A 16,461-nucleotide genomic window follows, 5' to 3' on the forward strand; every position below is an offset into this window, starting at 1 on the left:
ATGCAAAAACGTTGAAATACTACGCTTTGGGTGCCCGTCAAAGAATCCCTGGTGGTAAAATTAACCCGGAGCCTCCCACTACGGCGTATCTCACAAACCGTGAGCTGCTTTGAAACGTTCAAATTTATAATTCTTATATTAGCAATGCCCGGGAGAAAGTCCTACGTGTGGAAAACAGTTCACAGATACGTAAAAATACAAACCAATCCGCAACTCTGCAGTGTGTTTCACCAATTCATGGCCGACAAGATTTTACTGGCACCAGTGCATTTCTTATACGGCAGTGAAGGTTATATCAGTTCAGCAATAAGACTAATGTGGTAACGTAAGTATAATGTAAGCATAAACGAGGCTCCTATTTCTATATATGAAATAGGTAATGTGTGTGATTAAAATGTTACGGCTACTGCTCTTCTGCTTCTGCCAGAAAAAAAAAAGGTAATGTCTATAAGGAAGCGAAGCGTTGTCATTCGCCAAGAGCAGCATTGCAACTGCGTACATGTCAATCCTCCCGAATTATTCGTAATGTTCAAGATTTTGGGCTCGTTTTACGCTTTTACAAATGTTTGCGTCATGTTCTGCGAAAAATAAATTCTTTTCTCAAGAAATATTCGGCCGTCAGCATCCGAAACTTCCGTTGGAAGTTTTCTGATGTTGAAAGGACGCCATACGGGGTATTGCGCCCCCGCCCCCACCCGCTCGCTCCCTCCATCGCTTAGGCATTCACAGGCTTTGATGTATGCTGACGACACCGCTCTTCTATTTACTGGAGACAGTCTGCTCGATATACAGGATAAAATAAATGCAGAATTAGATAATGTTTTTAAGTGGTTCACGTCCAATGAACTGACCCTTAATCTTACTAAGACTAAGTATGCAGCTTTTCATTCCAGGAAGAAAAAGCTCAATACTAAAATACTGGACATATCATTACGTGGCATTAAACTACAACAAGTTGTCTCCTACAAATATTCAGGTATTTTCTTTGATTCAGACATGCACTGGAAAACTCACATTAAACACCTTTGTTCTAAGCTTGCTTACGGATGTTATATTCTTCTTAAGGCTCGTGAATGTTTCGGATATCCTGTCCTACGCATTCTGTACTTCTCCTTCATTCAGAGCCACATATCGTATTGTATTGACTCATGGGGAAACACCTTTCTAACTTACCTTGAGCCTGTATTCCGTCTGTAAAAACGCGCATTAAGAATTATTACCTCATCTAGGTGTACACAATCCAGTACGTACTTGTATAGCTCATTGCATGTGTTGCCAGTGCAGGCATTGTATGAATTGAAAATTGCTGAGGTAATTCATAGTATTATCGAAAACAATAATCCACTTCCAATTACCTTGTTTAAAATCCCGTTACGAAATACAAGAGCTGCAAGTAATCAGTGTTTTAATTTGCCCCCATGTCAAAATCTGTACGGGAAAAGACTCGTGGAATTTAACGGCGTACTTATTTGGAATTCTTTGCCAATACATATAAAAGAAGCCCGTAACTTTAGGTCTGCTGTGAGAAAATATTTTTTTGAAAAATACAGTCGATAAAAAGAAACTACTTTAAATTTAGATTCCTGTCTAAGTTGTACATGTCAATTGCTCAAGTTGTGAATGTCAATGTCATTGTTAAGTATTATGTCTGTTTTGTTGCTCGCGCGCGTTGAGGATAAAAGAACGCTGAGTTATATTTACATTCGTGTCTGAGTTATCTATGTTTATATTACTATTATGTAATATGTCTGCTGCTTTTGTGTGCTCGCGTGTTGCGTTTTATAGCCTAAGTTCACTATGGACCCGGGACTAGCCAATGGCTATGGGTCCAGTAAGGCTTTCGTATTTTGTAAAATATGATTTAAATAAAGAATGAATGAATGAATGAATGAATGAATGAATGAATGAATGAATGAATGAATGAATGAATGAATGAATGAATGTACAGGAATTTTACAAATTTTAAGGTTCACAGGTTGGCAGGTTGGCAACTGTCCCGTAAACTTCGGGGAGAACCCACTACAGGAAGCTTCTCGCGAGCGGACGAGTACGAGAAATCCCGGCGTGAAAAACATCGTGCGTAGAGAGTCGCAACCTAGTCTGCCGCGTTTCCTATCGACCATACCACACATTGATACCGCGCGGCCGATGATGAACCAGCCATGGGCCGGCGCCACTCACTTCGCTGCAGACACGCCGTGCGCCGTGGAGGAGACGAAGTCCGCGTAAGCGCCCGTGGCTCGCACGTGCACCGCGCCGCCGGCGTTGTTCAGCCGGCCAGCGTGCACGGCCGCGCGGCAGAGCGAGGACAGGACGTGGTACTGGTAAGAACCGACCACCGAACCGGACACCAGGCCGCAGCCGGGAGGGCAGTGGACCCTGCGAGTTGTCGGAAATGAGGCAGTGTGAGGAGATGCGGTAGGCGCGTTCACGCCCTGTAATGTACATACCCGGTGTTTCATCGAACACTTTCAAAATTTCTTTTTTTTTTTAGTTTCCTGCGGCAGATAACACAATTCTAGTCCATGAACTGGTCTACTTGAAGAGGCGGACATCACTTGCGTAAAAAAATTTAAATGCATAATTAAATGTCTAATGCTTAAATAAATGCATCAAAATGCTTAATTCACTAATTAAGTTTTTGACTTACAATCTCATGGCACATATTGCAATCTACAAATTCTAGCCGGGGAGTTTGCAAGGCGGATCCACTTGGGACGAGTCATCCGGATGACGCCAGTTTCGCGATGTTAATTCCCGAACTTCGCAGGGAAATGCATTGGCGTTCCACTTAAGTTTTCTGCTTCAATGCATAAAACGACGTTTTAAGAAAACAAGTGGAACGACAGTGCATGTCTCGCAAATCGTGTCAGCCACACATTTATTTTCAAGTGGATAGGCTTTGCAGCCTCACCCGCTAGAATTTGTAAATTGAAATATGTGCCACTAGGTAATTAGACAAAAACTCAATTCGCGATTTTTGTTAATCAGCCGATTATCCATTTCAATTTTTCGTGCATGTCCGCCTTTTCAGTTCATGGACTGGAATTGTGCTGCCTGCCACAGGCAATCTAAAAGACTTTTAACGTGTTCTGTGAAACATCCTGTCTCTCTCTCTCTCTCATATTTGTACATATATATATATATATATATATATATATATATATATATATATATATATATATATATTGTAAGGAAGTTTATTGAGCGAGTCCAACAAACGGGCGGTAGCTCGGAACAGTGAGCGCGGAGAGCAAGATGGTGGTGTTCGAACGCCGGTCTCGTGCCCTCTGTCCTTGATGATGATCGGTATGCCATTCTCCTCCTTTCTTCATTACAATTGCCCCCGTCGAGAAAGGTGGAGCCATCCTGGCGATCTAACAGGTGGGTACAAGAGGATCGAAGTACGGCTTGAGGCGGTCTACGTGAACAACATCACGTCCACGTCGACGACGGTCGCCTTGCAGCGTAAGAGGCTCAATGACATAGTTTACGGGGGAAGTACGCTCGACGATGCGGTAGGGACCATGATAATTTGGGAGCAGTTTGGACGACAAGCCAGTGGCGCAGGGTGGTACAAGCAGCCACACAAGTGCTCCAGGAGCGAATGTTGCGGCCGGAGAGTGATCATCATCGCGGGCGTTTTTCTGGCGTTGTTGGTCGGCTGTAGTAAAGCGCTTGGCTAGTTATCGGCAATCTTCAGCGTAACGGGCCGCTGCTGACACGGGCGTGCACTCTGAGGTATCTGGTGCGTATGGCAGCAACGTGTCGATAGTGTGCGTCGGCTGGCGACCGTACAAAAGGAAGAAGGGGGAAAACCCGGTTGTGACTTGCGTAGCGGTGTTATACGCGTATGTCGCAAATGGGAGAACCAGGTCCCAGTTTGATTGATCAGATGCAACATGTGTCGCAAGCATGTCGCCCAGAGTCCGATTAAACCGCTCAGTGAGACCGTTCGTCTGAGGGTGGTAGGCAGTACACGTCCGATGTACAATTTTGCACTGGTGGAGAAGTGCTTGAATTGCATCGGAGAGAAATACGCGGCCACGGTCACTGAGGAGTTCGCTAGGAGGACCATGCCGAAGCACAAAACGCCTGAGGATGAAAGAGCCGACGTCCTGTGCTGTCGCCGTGGGAAGAGCAGCGGTTTCGGCGTATCGTGTAAGGTGGTCGACAGCAATGATAGCCCATCGGTTTCCGGCCGTGGTCAAAGGTAAAGGTCCATAAAGGTCAATTCCAACGCGGTCGAATGGGCGTTCTGGGCATGGAAGGGGCTGCAATGAAACTGCGGCAGGATGCGGTGGTTTTTTTCGTCGCTGACACTCGTGGCAGCCGCGAATGAACTTGCGGACAAAGCGAAACATTCCGCGCCAGTAGTACCTTTTCCGTAAGCGTTCATAGGTCTTGAAGACACCACCGTGAGCACACTGCGGGTCGGAGTGAAAGGAAGCGCAGATTGTAGAGCGAAGCGTTCGAGGGATAACTAGGAGCCACTTCCTACCATCTGGCGAGTAGTTGCGCCGGTACAAGAGGCCATCACGGATGCTGAAGTGCGAAGCTTGGCGTCGCAGAGTTCGAGTGGTCGAAAGAGTGGGTGCCCCGGATAAAACGTCAAGAAGCGAAGCGATCCAGGGATCGTGGCGCTGTGCAGAGGAGACGGTGGCGACGTCAAGAGCTGACAATGGAAGGGCTATAGTGGATATGGACGCAGTTTCGGTGGATAGTGGTGACCGCGACAGTGCATCAGCATCGGCATGCTTGCGTCCGGAACGATATATAACGCGGATGTCAAACTCTTGAAGTCGAAGAGCCCAGCGGGCAAGGCGACCTGACGGATCCTTCAACGAAGACAACCAACATAATGCATGATGGTCCGTAACTACATCAAACGTGCGGCCATATAAGTAAGGGCGGAACTTGACAAGCGCCCAGACTATTGCCAAGCATTCTTTCTCGGTGACGCTATAGTTTGATTCAGCCTTGGTGAGCGTTCTGCTGGCGTATGCGACGACATACTCTGCGAACCCAGGCTTTCGTTGCGCGAGAACAGCACCGAGGCCGACACCGCTGGCGTCTGTGTGCACCTCAGTTTCGGCCGTAGGATCGTAGTGGCGCAGTATAGGTGGTGACGTCAGGAGACGTCGAAGGGTGGAGAAGGCTTGGTCACACTCAGAAGACCATGACGAGATATTGGAGGCGCTGCTTAGTAGTTGGGTCAAAGGCGCAATTATAGAGGCGAAGTTGCGCACAAACCGACGAAAGTAGGAACATAACCCTATGAAGCTTCGTAACTGCTTTAGAGTCGTCGGTTTGGGGAAGTCAGTCACGGCACGTAATTTAGCTGGGTCCGGAAGCACACCATCCTTTGATACAACGTGACCAAGAATTGTAAGTTTTCGCGCAGCAAAACGGCACTTCTTGAGATTTAGTTGCAGCTGAGCGGTTTTCAGACACGTCAGGACATGGTTGAGGCGTTCGAGATGGGTTGCGAAATCTGGCGCAAAGACAACAATGTCGTCGAGATAGCAGAGACACATGTGCCACTTCAAACCCCGCAGAACCGAGTCCATCATGCGTTCGAAGGTGGCAGGCGCATTGCAGAGGCCGAAGGGCATGACATTGAATTCATATAGACCGTCAGGCGTGACGAAGGCTGTCTTTGAACGGTCGGCCTCTGCTAAAGGTACCTGCCAATACCCGGAACGCAAATCTAACGACGAAAAAAACTCGGCACCTTGTAGGCAATCAAGGGCATCGTCAATTCTGGGTAAAGGGTACACGTCTTTTCGAGTGACCTTGTTTAGGTGCCGGTAATCCACGCAGAAGCGAATCGATCCATCCTTTTTTTTAACGAGAACCACAGGGAATGCCCACGGGCTTTGTGAAGGGCGAATAACGTCGCGTTTAAGCATATCGTCAACCTGATCGGTAATAACTTGACGTTCCGCGGTGGAGACGCGGTAAGGGCGTTGTCGCACTGGCGAGTTGGAGCCGGTGTCGATGTTGTGAACAATGGTAGAAGTTCGGCCAAGGGCACGTTGGGCAACGTCGAAGGAGTCGCGGAACTGGTAGAGCAGCTGGAGAAGAGCAGAGCGTTCAAATGGGGACAGTCCGTCTGCGATCGACGAATCGAATACGTCAGCAGCTGGAACATCAGAAGGGGTAAGAGCACTGATGACGTCGAGGTCGCGTCGAGCTGAATCTTGCTGCACGGAAAAAATTTGGCCGATATCAATGGGTTGCACGCATCCAAGGGATTCACCTTTAAGCAGTCTGATGGGATATGGAAGAGGATTTGTGTGGCAGAGAGCGCTTGTTCCATTCGAAATAGAGAGGGTCGAATAAGGCAAAAGAAGTGGCTTCCGATTTAGAAGAAGGCGTGATGGTTCAAAGAATGCAGCTTCATCACATATGCTGTTGCAGAATACGGGGAGCAAAACAGCTGCTGTCGGCGGAATTTCTGTGTCTTCTGTGACGACTATTTTGTGTGCGGCTTGATGAGCGGGGTAGTAGGACTCGTCACACAAGGGGAAGAGCTCAAGTTCAGATCTGGCACAATCAATAACGGCGTGATTATACGATAGAAAGTCCCAGCCAAGTATAATGTCGTGCGAGCAAGAGGAAAGGACGATAAGCTCGACAATGTAGCGCTCTTTAGCTATAATAAGTCGAGCAGTGCAGGCAGCTATAGGCCGAACAGGGTCTCCATTCGCTGTACGTAAGGGCATCATCTCAAGAGGCGTGGTCACCTTCCGAAGCTTGCGGCAAAGTGTGGCGTCTATAACAGAAACGGCAGCACCGGTATCGACAAGAGCATATGCACGGATGCCTTCTACGAAAACTTCGACAATATTCGACGGCAAAGTTCGAGGACTTGAGCATTTCGACAGCGCAGTTCTTGCCTCACGAACTGCGGAGGCTAGTTTCCCTCATTTTCAGGGGCTGGTCGACGACGCATGGGCGACAAGGAGCGGCGACGGGGTGAAGGTGAGCGACGAGAGGTGGGTTGCGGATAGTCACGCGAAGACGTGCTTGGTTGGGGACCCGGATCTTCATAACGAGAGCGGGGACGATCTATGTAGTTCGGTGAACGGGCGTCTGAATATCCTGGCGCGCGACGGCGGCAGAATCGGGCGATATGACCAGGGCCACCGCACGCAAAACAGATCGGCCGGTTGTCGCGCGTTCGCCAGGGATTTGCAGGGATGGGAGCAGACCATGTCACGGACGGCTGAATCGGGGCTGCAGCATACGACACACCATGGGGTGGTGAGGGCTGTTGAAGCTGCTGCCGCTTTACTACCTCAGCGTAACTAAGAGGCGCGGCGACAGGTTGCTGCTGAATGGGCACCGGCATGGCCTCGGAAATCTGCTCTTGAATGACGTGTCGAAGCACGGGAGCCAACGGGATTGGTCGCTGCAGTTGCTGCTGTTGTGGGAGCTCCTGACGCTGAGCAAACGGCAGGAGAGACAATTGACGGGCCACCTCCTCACGCACAAATTCTTTCATTTGTGCGATAAGGTATGACTGGTCAGGCATGATGTCCAGTGCAGCGAGCGGTTGATTGTACATCTGAGATGAACGTCGGGTGAGAGCCCGCTGCCTTCTCAACTCGTCGTAGCTGTGGCACAGAGTTACCACTTCAGACACTGTGCCAGGAGACTTCGCAAGAAGCATCTGAAAGACATCGTCGTCGACGCCCTTCATGATGTGCTGTATTTTGGCACTTTCGCTCATTGAGGCATCGGCGCGCCTGCAGAGATCGAGTACGTCCTCAATATAGGCGGTAAATGTTTCATTCGGTTCCTGTGCCCGTGTGCGCAGCCGTTGCTCGGCGCGTAACTTCCGCACGGCAGGGCGACCGAAAACGGCAGATATTGCCTCCTTGAAAGCAGACCAGTTTTCAAATTCCGATTCGTGGTTCTATACCACAGCTTCGCCACGCCAGCCAAGTAAAAGTTCGCGGTACTCAACTTAGCAGCGTCATCCCACTTGTTGGGTCCACTAACTTTTTCGTAGGACGACAGCCAGTCCTCGACGTCCTGGTCTTCCGTACCCGAAAATACCGGGGGGTCTCGCTGGCGATCGGGGCCGGGACAAACGGCGGCCGGGAGAGGTGGCGGCTGTTGGGCTGCGTCAGCTTGCATGGTCGAGTGCAACGTGCGGGATCGGAGTTCCAGGGTGCCGACGATGTGCGTACCCAGCACGATCCACCAAATGTAAGGAAGTTTATTGAGCGAGTCCAACAAACGGGCGGTAGCTCGGAACAGTGAGCGCGGAGAGCAAGATGGTGGTGTTCGAACGCCGGTCTCGTGCCCTCTGTCCTTGATGATGATCGGTATGCCATTCTCCTCCTTTCTTCATTACAATATATATATGTATATATATATATATATATATATATATATATATATATATATATATATATATATATATATATATATATATATATATATATATATATATATATATATATATATATATAGGGGGGTGTTTTTCGTTCTTCTTTAGCTGCATCAATTTATAAATTGTCTGTGGCAAATAGCACATTTCTAACATGTGAGTCAAATTGCTCGCTGAGGTGGTCATCACGTCTACAAGAAATCGAAACGCTTAAGTGAATAATTAACATAATTACACTAATGATCTTTTTCATTAATTACTACATTACCCATATTTCAATCTACGCATCGTAGCTAGTGGGTTTGCAAGGCATATCCACTTGGAATGAATTCTGAGGATGGCAGCGGTTTCGATATATGCGCCCCTTGCCTTATGGTAAGAAATGCACTGTTGTTTCACTTACTTTCTTGAAGAAAACGCTTGTTTTATGCATTGTAGCAAAAAAAAATAACTGGAACGCCAATGAATTTTGTCGGAAACTATGAAAATTACTAACTTGAAACTAGTGCAGTTCTTAGAATTATTTCTGAGTGGATAGGCCTTGCGAAATCACTGGCTAGAATCGGATGATTGCAGTATGTGTCGTAAAGTTATTAATTAATAACTAATTAGTGTAATTGTGCTAATTATTCAAATAAGCTTTTTGATTTATCGCAGAAGTAATGGCCGCCTGCTCGAGTAATTTAGCCAAGCATTATAATTGCACTCCCACAGGCAATATTCAAAAATTCGGTGCAGCTAAAAGAAAAGCACGTGATATAGAGCGGCATACGTTCATCAAAGGCGGCCCGCGTTCGTCTCCAACAGGCAAGGTAACCCTCCCGCGTTGAAGCTGTCATTGTTGTTTACTCTTTAGCGCTTTGTTTAGGAAGGTATAAATAAATAAATATGCTCTTTGCTTGAACCAACCTCTCTCGGCTAGCTATATTTCGTCCAATTTTACACGATTTCCGCGGCGCTTTATGTGTCCTGCCTTGCGGCTATGGACGCGAAGCCTCGCAGAGGCCCGAACGGCCAGAGGATTACGACAACGAGCTCTTCATTGACACCTGCCACCTGGTCCACCAGCAGTGAAGACTTCACTGAGGCTGCTACTCTCGTGGCCATGGACGCGGAGCTTGCCAACCCGGCAGGCCAAAGGTCTACTTTGATAAGCTCTTCAAGGAACCGAGGTTCTTGGTCCAGCACCAGCGAAGACGTTGAGGTTTGCTCAGTCTCAGGCGATGACTCGTCGGATGACAGCTTTGTGTCTGTGATGAGCCGACAGGCCAAAAGGAGGCTCCTCAAGAAGTCATCACCTAGGAATACATCAATGCTACTGGCAAAGCATGAGCGCTGGCCCACACCATCCACTTCATAAATGTGGACTCTTCCATCAACCTTCGAGGATTAAGCAGGCAAGCTCTCGCCGTTTTCCTGGAGGGAATAGCACCAAATGAAATTAAGGAGGTACTACTACACACGCGGAAGAATATGTATTGGCTGTCGACACAACCTGCGGAAATGCGCTAGAAAAGCTCCGACAGATTACAGAATTGGAGAACATCAAAGTACGCCCCGTTATACCAGTAGAAGGCACCTGTACTGCCGGCGTGAACTGCGAACACCTGAACACTGAACACCTGAACTGCGAGCTCGGACCTGCCTATTCTGATCAAACCGGCGTATTGAAGGAGTGGTCAAAACGCACGTATGCCGCCATGGAAACAGCCGCTGCGTGAAGTTAGTGTTCAAGGGCGACACCATCCCTTCGGATGTCAAAAGTCGGTCACTTCCGACACGTCGTTCGACCGTTTGTCCCCAAGCCGCTTCAATGCCACAAGTGTTTCAGGATTGGATATGTCAAGGGTGCCTGTCCAAAATCTACGATGTGTCCCCAATGCGCGGAGTCGCACATTGCCGACGTCTGCCGCGCAGTGAATATTAGGTGTGGTAACTCTGATGGGTCTCATGAAGCCACATCTAGAGATTGCCCATGTATCAAAAACGAAGTTGCTATCCTGAAACAAATTGTAAGAGACAGCTAATCTCATGGTGAAGCTTTTGAAAAAAATTCTGCGTCGACGTCGTCATCGACGGAAGCGTGCAACGCAAGGTGCAGTCCATGCACAGATTGTGCCAAAGACATCAGCTTCTAGTACAAGCAGACCAGGGATCCCAAAGAGGCCTCAAACGGAAAAGTCTTCCTCTGTATAGGGGACTGGCCGGCGCTCCCGAGCAGCCAGCCTTCCAATGAGCCTACACGCTTGATACTTCCACCGAAGTTCAGTCGATGTGCCAACAGTAGACCACCAAATCATTCCGATGCTGTATTCCCTAATCAATGTCATCAGAATAATGTCGGCCAGCATCGAAACTCCATCCGTTCGAAGGGGACTACAAGTGCTGGACTCGCTGAGCCCAGTCCTAGCAACCATCGAGTGAACCATGGCTGACAATCACCAGTCATTTCGTAAAGAGGTCAGAGAAGCATCGATTATTCAGTGGAACGCCAGAGGCCTAACATCTCGCATTGCTCATTGTCGCAAATTCGAGGATGTTAACCGTTTTCCAGTCATCGTTATCTGCGAACCAAAATTATCCCATCCGATCAGATTACCCGGCTACGAGTCAATTACGTCCTCAAGCAACAACGAAAGTAGCAAAGTCGTCGTCTTCATTCGCCGAGAGCTTACTTACGTCGTCCAGTTCGTGCAACCTGATGATGACAATCAATATGACTGTCTAACAGTCAAAAATAGAAAGCTCGCCTTTACACTCGTAGGTGCTTACCTATCTCCATCACGCCCGTTTGACATCAAGAGACTAGAAGACATAACAAAAGTATATCCTGGTCCTAGGATTACTACAGGCGACTTGAACGCCCATCCCACCATTTGGGCAAGCTCAAGAGTTAACGCAGCAAGACGAAGACTCGCTTCATTTGCCTCTCATCATGACTACTTGCTGCTGAATGACGTTAGTCCTACATTTCTACGCGATCCAGTACAGCAGATGCCTGGACTTGGCCTTTGTATCACGCCGCTTTGCCACGCGCGTTAAGTGGTTTTTGGACATTGCGACATTGAGACATTGGACATTGAGACATTGGACATTGAGCAAACACATTCCCACTTGCCTTATGATTGACGGGATATCTAACACTCATCCGCCTAACACACTATGAAGAATAGATTGGACTGTGTTTAAAAACCTACTGGAGGACGCTTGTCAGAAAGGTATCTCCTCTGGACTGCAAGAAGCTATAAAAGAAGCGGCGCAGACTGCTTTGCGCACGTTCATGTGCTCACCGAAGAACTCGCAATTCGACCTGGAGCTGGAGCGACTTCTGGCGATTCGTCGTCGCGCCGAACGACGGTACCGACGCACCAAGCCCATTCAAGATGTAAGGACAGCCCGTCGCACTCAAAAGAAAATACAACGTCGCACGGATAAACTGGAATCCCAAGACCCCCGTAAACTCATATATGGAGAACTGTGAGAGGCCTACGTTCTGTTCCGGAACAACACTTCCCATTCAAGCCCTTAGCGCTCTTCCAACGCCGACAAGACCTCAACGTAGCGGAAGATTTTTGTGCTATGATTGCAGGCCAGTCGACGGGAACAAGTTGGCTTACATTTAACTGCGTTCCGGGCACACGGGATTCAAGTATGGATCTGCCATTCACCACTCAAGAGCTCGACGTGGCACTTGCCCTATGTAATCAGTCGTTATCACCAGGGCCAGATGGTATATCTTCCCGTATATTGCGCCACCTCGGTGAACATGTGCGACGCGCATTGCTGCACATCTTCAATGAGTCCTGGTAGGCTGGAGACGTTCCTAAAGAATGGAAGATCAGTTGCCTGGTACCGCTCCTCAAACCTGGCAAGTCTCCTCTAGAGGTTACTTCTTACCGCCCAATAGCGCTCGCTAGTTGCATTGAGAAGGGGATGGAACGAATGATCCTCGCCAGACTTTAATAGTACCTTGAACGCTATGAAGTTTACCCAGATGCCATGGCTGGATTTCGAAGTCACCGATGCTCCATTGACAACGTCATCGATTTGGTAACGTACGTTCAACATTAAAAGGCGTGTAAGCGATTATCTGTCCTCGACATCAAAGGAGCATATGACAATGTTCTGCATGAGGCTATATTAGAGGCTCTGGAAATGGTTGGCCTCGTCGTTCGACTCTATCGGTTGGACACGCAATAATTTACATATGCGGTCTCTCTTAGTGAATAACAAAGACGGCCCAACTTCTCAAAATTATACACACCGTTGAGTACCACAGGGTTGTGTGTTGAGCTCAACACTCTTCAACCTTGTGCTTATTGGTCTCATAGAATGTCTACCAAATACGGTGAAGTTGTCAATTATGCTCGTCTCCATTTCTCTCTATCTCCCCCTTCCAGTCTGTTTCTCCTTTTATCCCCCTTCACCCTTCCCCCCGTGCAGGGTAGCCAACCGGAACTGCCTCTGGCTAACCTCCCTGCCTTTCTATGCATCCTTTTCTCTCTCTCTATGACCGGCCCTACTGTGTGTGATCTGTACTGCGTTCTACTTTAGTCTTTATATTTGTCCTGTTGCTCTTCCTTTCCTCTTTACTCCCCTCCTTCCTATCTTCCATTTCTGTGTTGCTGTCACCTCCCTTCAGAAGAGTAGGCAGGCCTTGTGCCCCTTCCGGGGGCAGTTGCCAGCCTGCTCCTCGCTTCCCCTTTCCTGTTAACTGTGTATATGTGTTGAAAACAAATATGCCGATGACATCTGCGTCTGGGCATCTGGTGTGACGCGTCCTCAAGTGTGTGCAAGGCTGCAAAAATTTGCGACGTTGATATCGACGTACCTTAGGGAACAAGGCCTCAGAATTTCTCCAGATAAATGTGCATTAGTGGCATTTAGCCGGAAGTCAATGACTTCCTTCGCCATATCCATTCATGGAGAAATTATCTCTTATGAAAGGACGCACAAGTTTCTAGGGGTAATCATCGACCGTGACCTCTGTTGGAGTCCCCATGTGGCCTACCTAAAGAAGTGCCTGACGGCCATCACTTATCTCTTCAAGTTTTTTGGAGGAAATGCCTGGGGTGCGTCAGTACGCGTTATGATGCAGCTGTACCGGACGCTGTTTCTCGGGTATCTGAGGTACAGCTTGGCATTGCTGACCAACATCTGCAGAACTAACATCCGTACGCTCGAAAGTGCTCAGGCCCATGCACTTAGGGTTTGCCTAGGGCTGTCACGATGTACATCAACATCCGAATCCATTGCAATTGTACATGACTATCTAGCCAAGATTCACATTGTTATGGAAGCGCTCAGAGCACATGTCAGGCACCTAGCTCGCGCCCCTCTCCACTATCTCGCCTCACTGCCAGAAGACTGCCCACATGCCTCTTTTTGTTAGACGATATTGCCCTATCGTGTATACCTGCCATCAGATTTCACGGCTGCTGCGAGAGTTTTGCTTCCCCCTTCGTGCTTGGCTCAGCCACAAGTTCGACTGACAGTATCCGGGATTCAAACGAAGGCACAACTCTCACCACCAGCTCTCAAATAACTTTCGTTGCTCTTGCTGTACGAACAATACAACGATCATACCCATATATACACTCATTGTTCAGCAACCATGGACGGATCTGCAGGATCAGTAATTTTTCCTGCGAAAGTCACCACCTTCAAGCTAAAGACATCACATCAGCCTACATCCACAGCCGCGGAGCTTGCTGCTTTTCGTAGCGCATCACGCATAATTCGACAGAAAGCACCTCAAAAGTGGAGCATTTTCAGCGTCTCTAAGGCCGCTCTACATTGCTTGCTTTCCGCCTACGAACAACTAATGCTGCAATTAAGCGAGCTCCTTCATTGCTTCGTCGAGCAAGGACACGACATCACATTTCAGTGGCTCCCTAGCCACTGTGGCATAATGGACAATGAACAGGCCGATGAAGCTGCTCGATCTGCTCATGAAGACGGCGTGCAGGAGCCAATCCCGCTATCAAGAACAGATGCAGCCACGAAACTTTGAGTGCTTGCTTATGAAGCCTTACAATCGTTGTAGAACACACCTAGTTTCCAGCACACACGTCTACATCGACTGGACCCCTGTCTGCAACTTCAGCCTCCACCTGGAATATCCCGACCTGAGACAACAGTAATTTACCGGTTGTGGCTTGGTGTCGCCTTTACGAAGTCGTTTCCTTTCCGCATCGGATCGGAGGATAGTGCTGCGTGTGGCCACTGCGGCGACGAGGAAACTATCGAACACGTTCTTTGTCATTGTCCCCGATACAGCGCACACAGGCAGTCACTCAGGATTGCACTGGCGCGTCTTGACAACCGGCCGTTTTCGGAGCAGACAGTCCTGGAACACCGACCTATACGGTCGTCAGGCCATAAGACAGTGAAGGCACTCTTGAAATTTTTACCTTCGAGTGGCCTATTGAAGAGACTGTAATTCTGATGGACGTTCACGACATTCCCCACATTTTTTTCTGTTAGTTTGCTTTTTCTCTCTGCCTGTTTTTTTCCTTCTTTCATTTCCCCTTACCCTTCCCCCAGTGCAGGGTAGCAAACCATAATCTCATCCGGCTAACCTCCCTGCCTTTCCCATCCCGTATATATATATATATATATATATATATATATCTACCACAAGGAGTAGCCAGCGCCGTCTAACAGGCACCAACATCTACTTGGAAACAGTTTATAAATAAAATAAAAGAGTGCAAAGTTTCAGGCTGCATACTTAGGCCGCGAAGTATTTGAACTCTCTTGAACAGATTCCCTCTGCACGGTTCGAGTTCGAGGATAACCATGAGCACCCACACCTGTACCTAACTACAGATCGACAGACACCATGACCTAACGCAGAGGATGCACGACAGTCAGGCTGGTGCATGCAAAAGCTTGCTCGCGCCTGAAGGTATCTGGAGCATATATCCAGAGATTTGAGTTACTAACAAACTCCTCCGGTAAATTAGGAAAGCACTGTAAACATGGTATTTAAAGATAACATAGTAACTGCAAGATGACTGGCAAAAGAAGTTTCTGTGTCTGTTCTCACGTAGTCAGTTATTAGTAGATTACTGTTGTAATCACTGTAAGTTCAATATCAAGTCATGTTTTAAGTCAGTAGGGGCATGACTATTAGAATTCGTTACCCCTCCTCCGGTACAGGGTAGCCAACCGGAGATAATCTCTGGTTGGCCCCCCTATCTTTCCTCTGCCTTTCTCTCTACAAGTGCATCTGTTGAAAGGGGGAAAATCGTTATTCAAAAGAGAGTAAAAGCAAGAAGCTATACAAAGGAAACCTATAGGCGTTTCTCCGGCATCTGGTATGCCTGTTAAGTCCACAATGTGCCTCAATCGTCATCTCCGCAAGATAACTTTTGTTGAATAAAGCGCCTCTAAACATATAACGTTGTCTGTTAACTCTGGCCTTTAACTTCGTTACACAAATAATACGGCTAACCGAGAATTTCAGGCGGCATGGTATAAAGCAGGAGTTCCTGAACTGCATCTATAGTATTCGTGCTCGGCCGACCGACCATGCAGACTGGAGGAACATTGCAGCACGATGACAAGTATACGTACTGTTGTTAAATCGGGGTCTGCGTACATCTCGAGTACTCTCTAACAATAGGCAGCTATTTTTGTAGCTAAAGGAAGGAAAAAGTGGAGAAGGAAGGCAGGGAGGTTAACCAGTTTAGCTTAACCGGTTTGCTATCCTACACATGGGAGCGGGGGGGGGGGGGGAGATGAAAGATGGGGAGAAGAGATAGAGAGCACATAACACGGCACACACATCGTTGGTTAGAGTCTGTCACTCTTGCGCGGTACGTGACATCACTGTCACAGCCGCTTGTCCAAGCCCGTCTCCTTCATAAAAAAAAAAGAAAAAAAAAAAACAGAACACATCGCAGCTGAAGGCGACGAAGGGACTACTTCGGTTTTGTAGCTAAACGTGAAGTGTTTGTACATGCTCTACTTACCTCACCGCCGTGTCGCTATCGTCAGATAAGATCTCGTTGGCTTTAGTTGAGCAAGTCACCTCTGTTTCGGAAACTGGA

At 48.0% G+C, this 16,461-nt stretch overlaps 1 protein-coding gene across 1 annotated transcript in view; it reads right to left on the bottom strand.

The window, feature by feature from the left end:
• Positions 1-16,461, bottom strand: part of LOC126547165 (clotting factor C-like) — a 38,012-nt gene that overhangs the window by 13,375 nt on the left and 8,176 nt on the right. Inside the window, exons 4-5 of the mRNA XM_055062730.2 lie at positions 16,384-16,456; positions 2,182-2,379 (exon numbers count right to left, since the gene is read on the bottom strand). Of these exons, the coding sequence (XP_054918705.1) occupies positions 2,182-2,379; positions 16,384-16,456 (271 nt within the window). The remainder of the gene's footprint in view (positions 1-2,181; positions 2,380-16,383; positions 16,457-16,461) is intronic.

The sequence above is a fragment of the Dermacentor andersoni genome, chromosome 1, assembly GCF_023375885.2.
Source record: "Dermacentor andersoni chromosome 1, qqDerAnde1_hic_scaffold, whole genome shotgun sequence".
Taxonomy (NCBI): Eukaryota; Metazoa; Arthropoda; class Arachnida; order Ixodida; family Ixodidae; genus Dermacentor; species Dermacentor andersoni.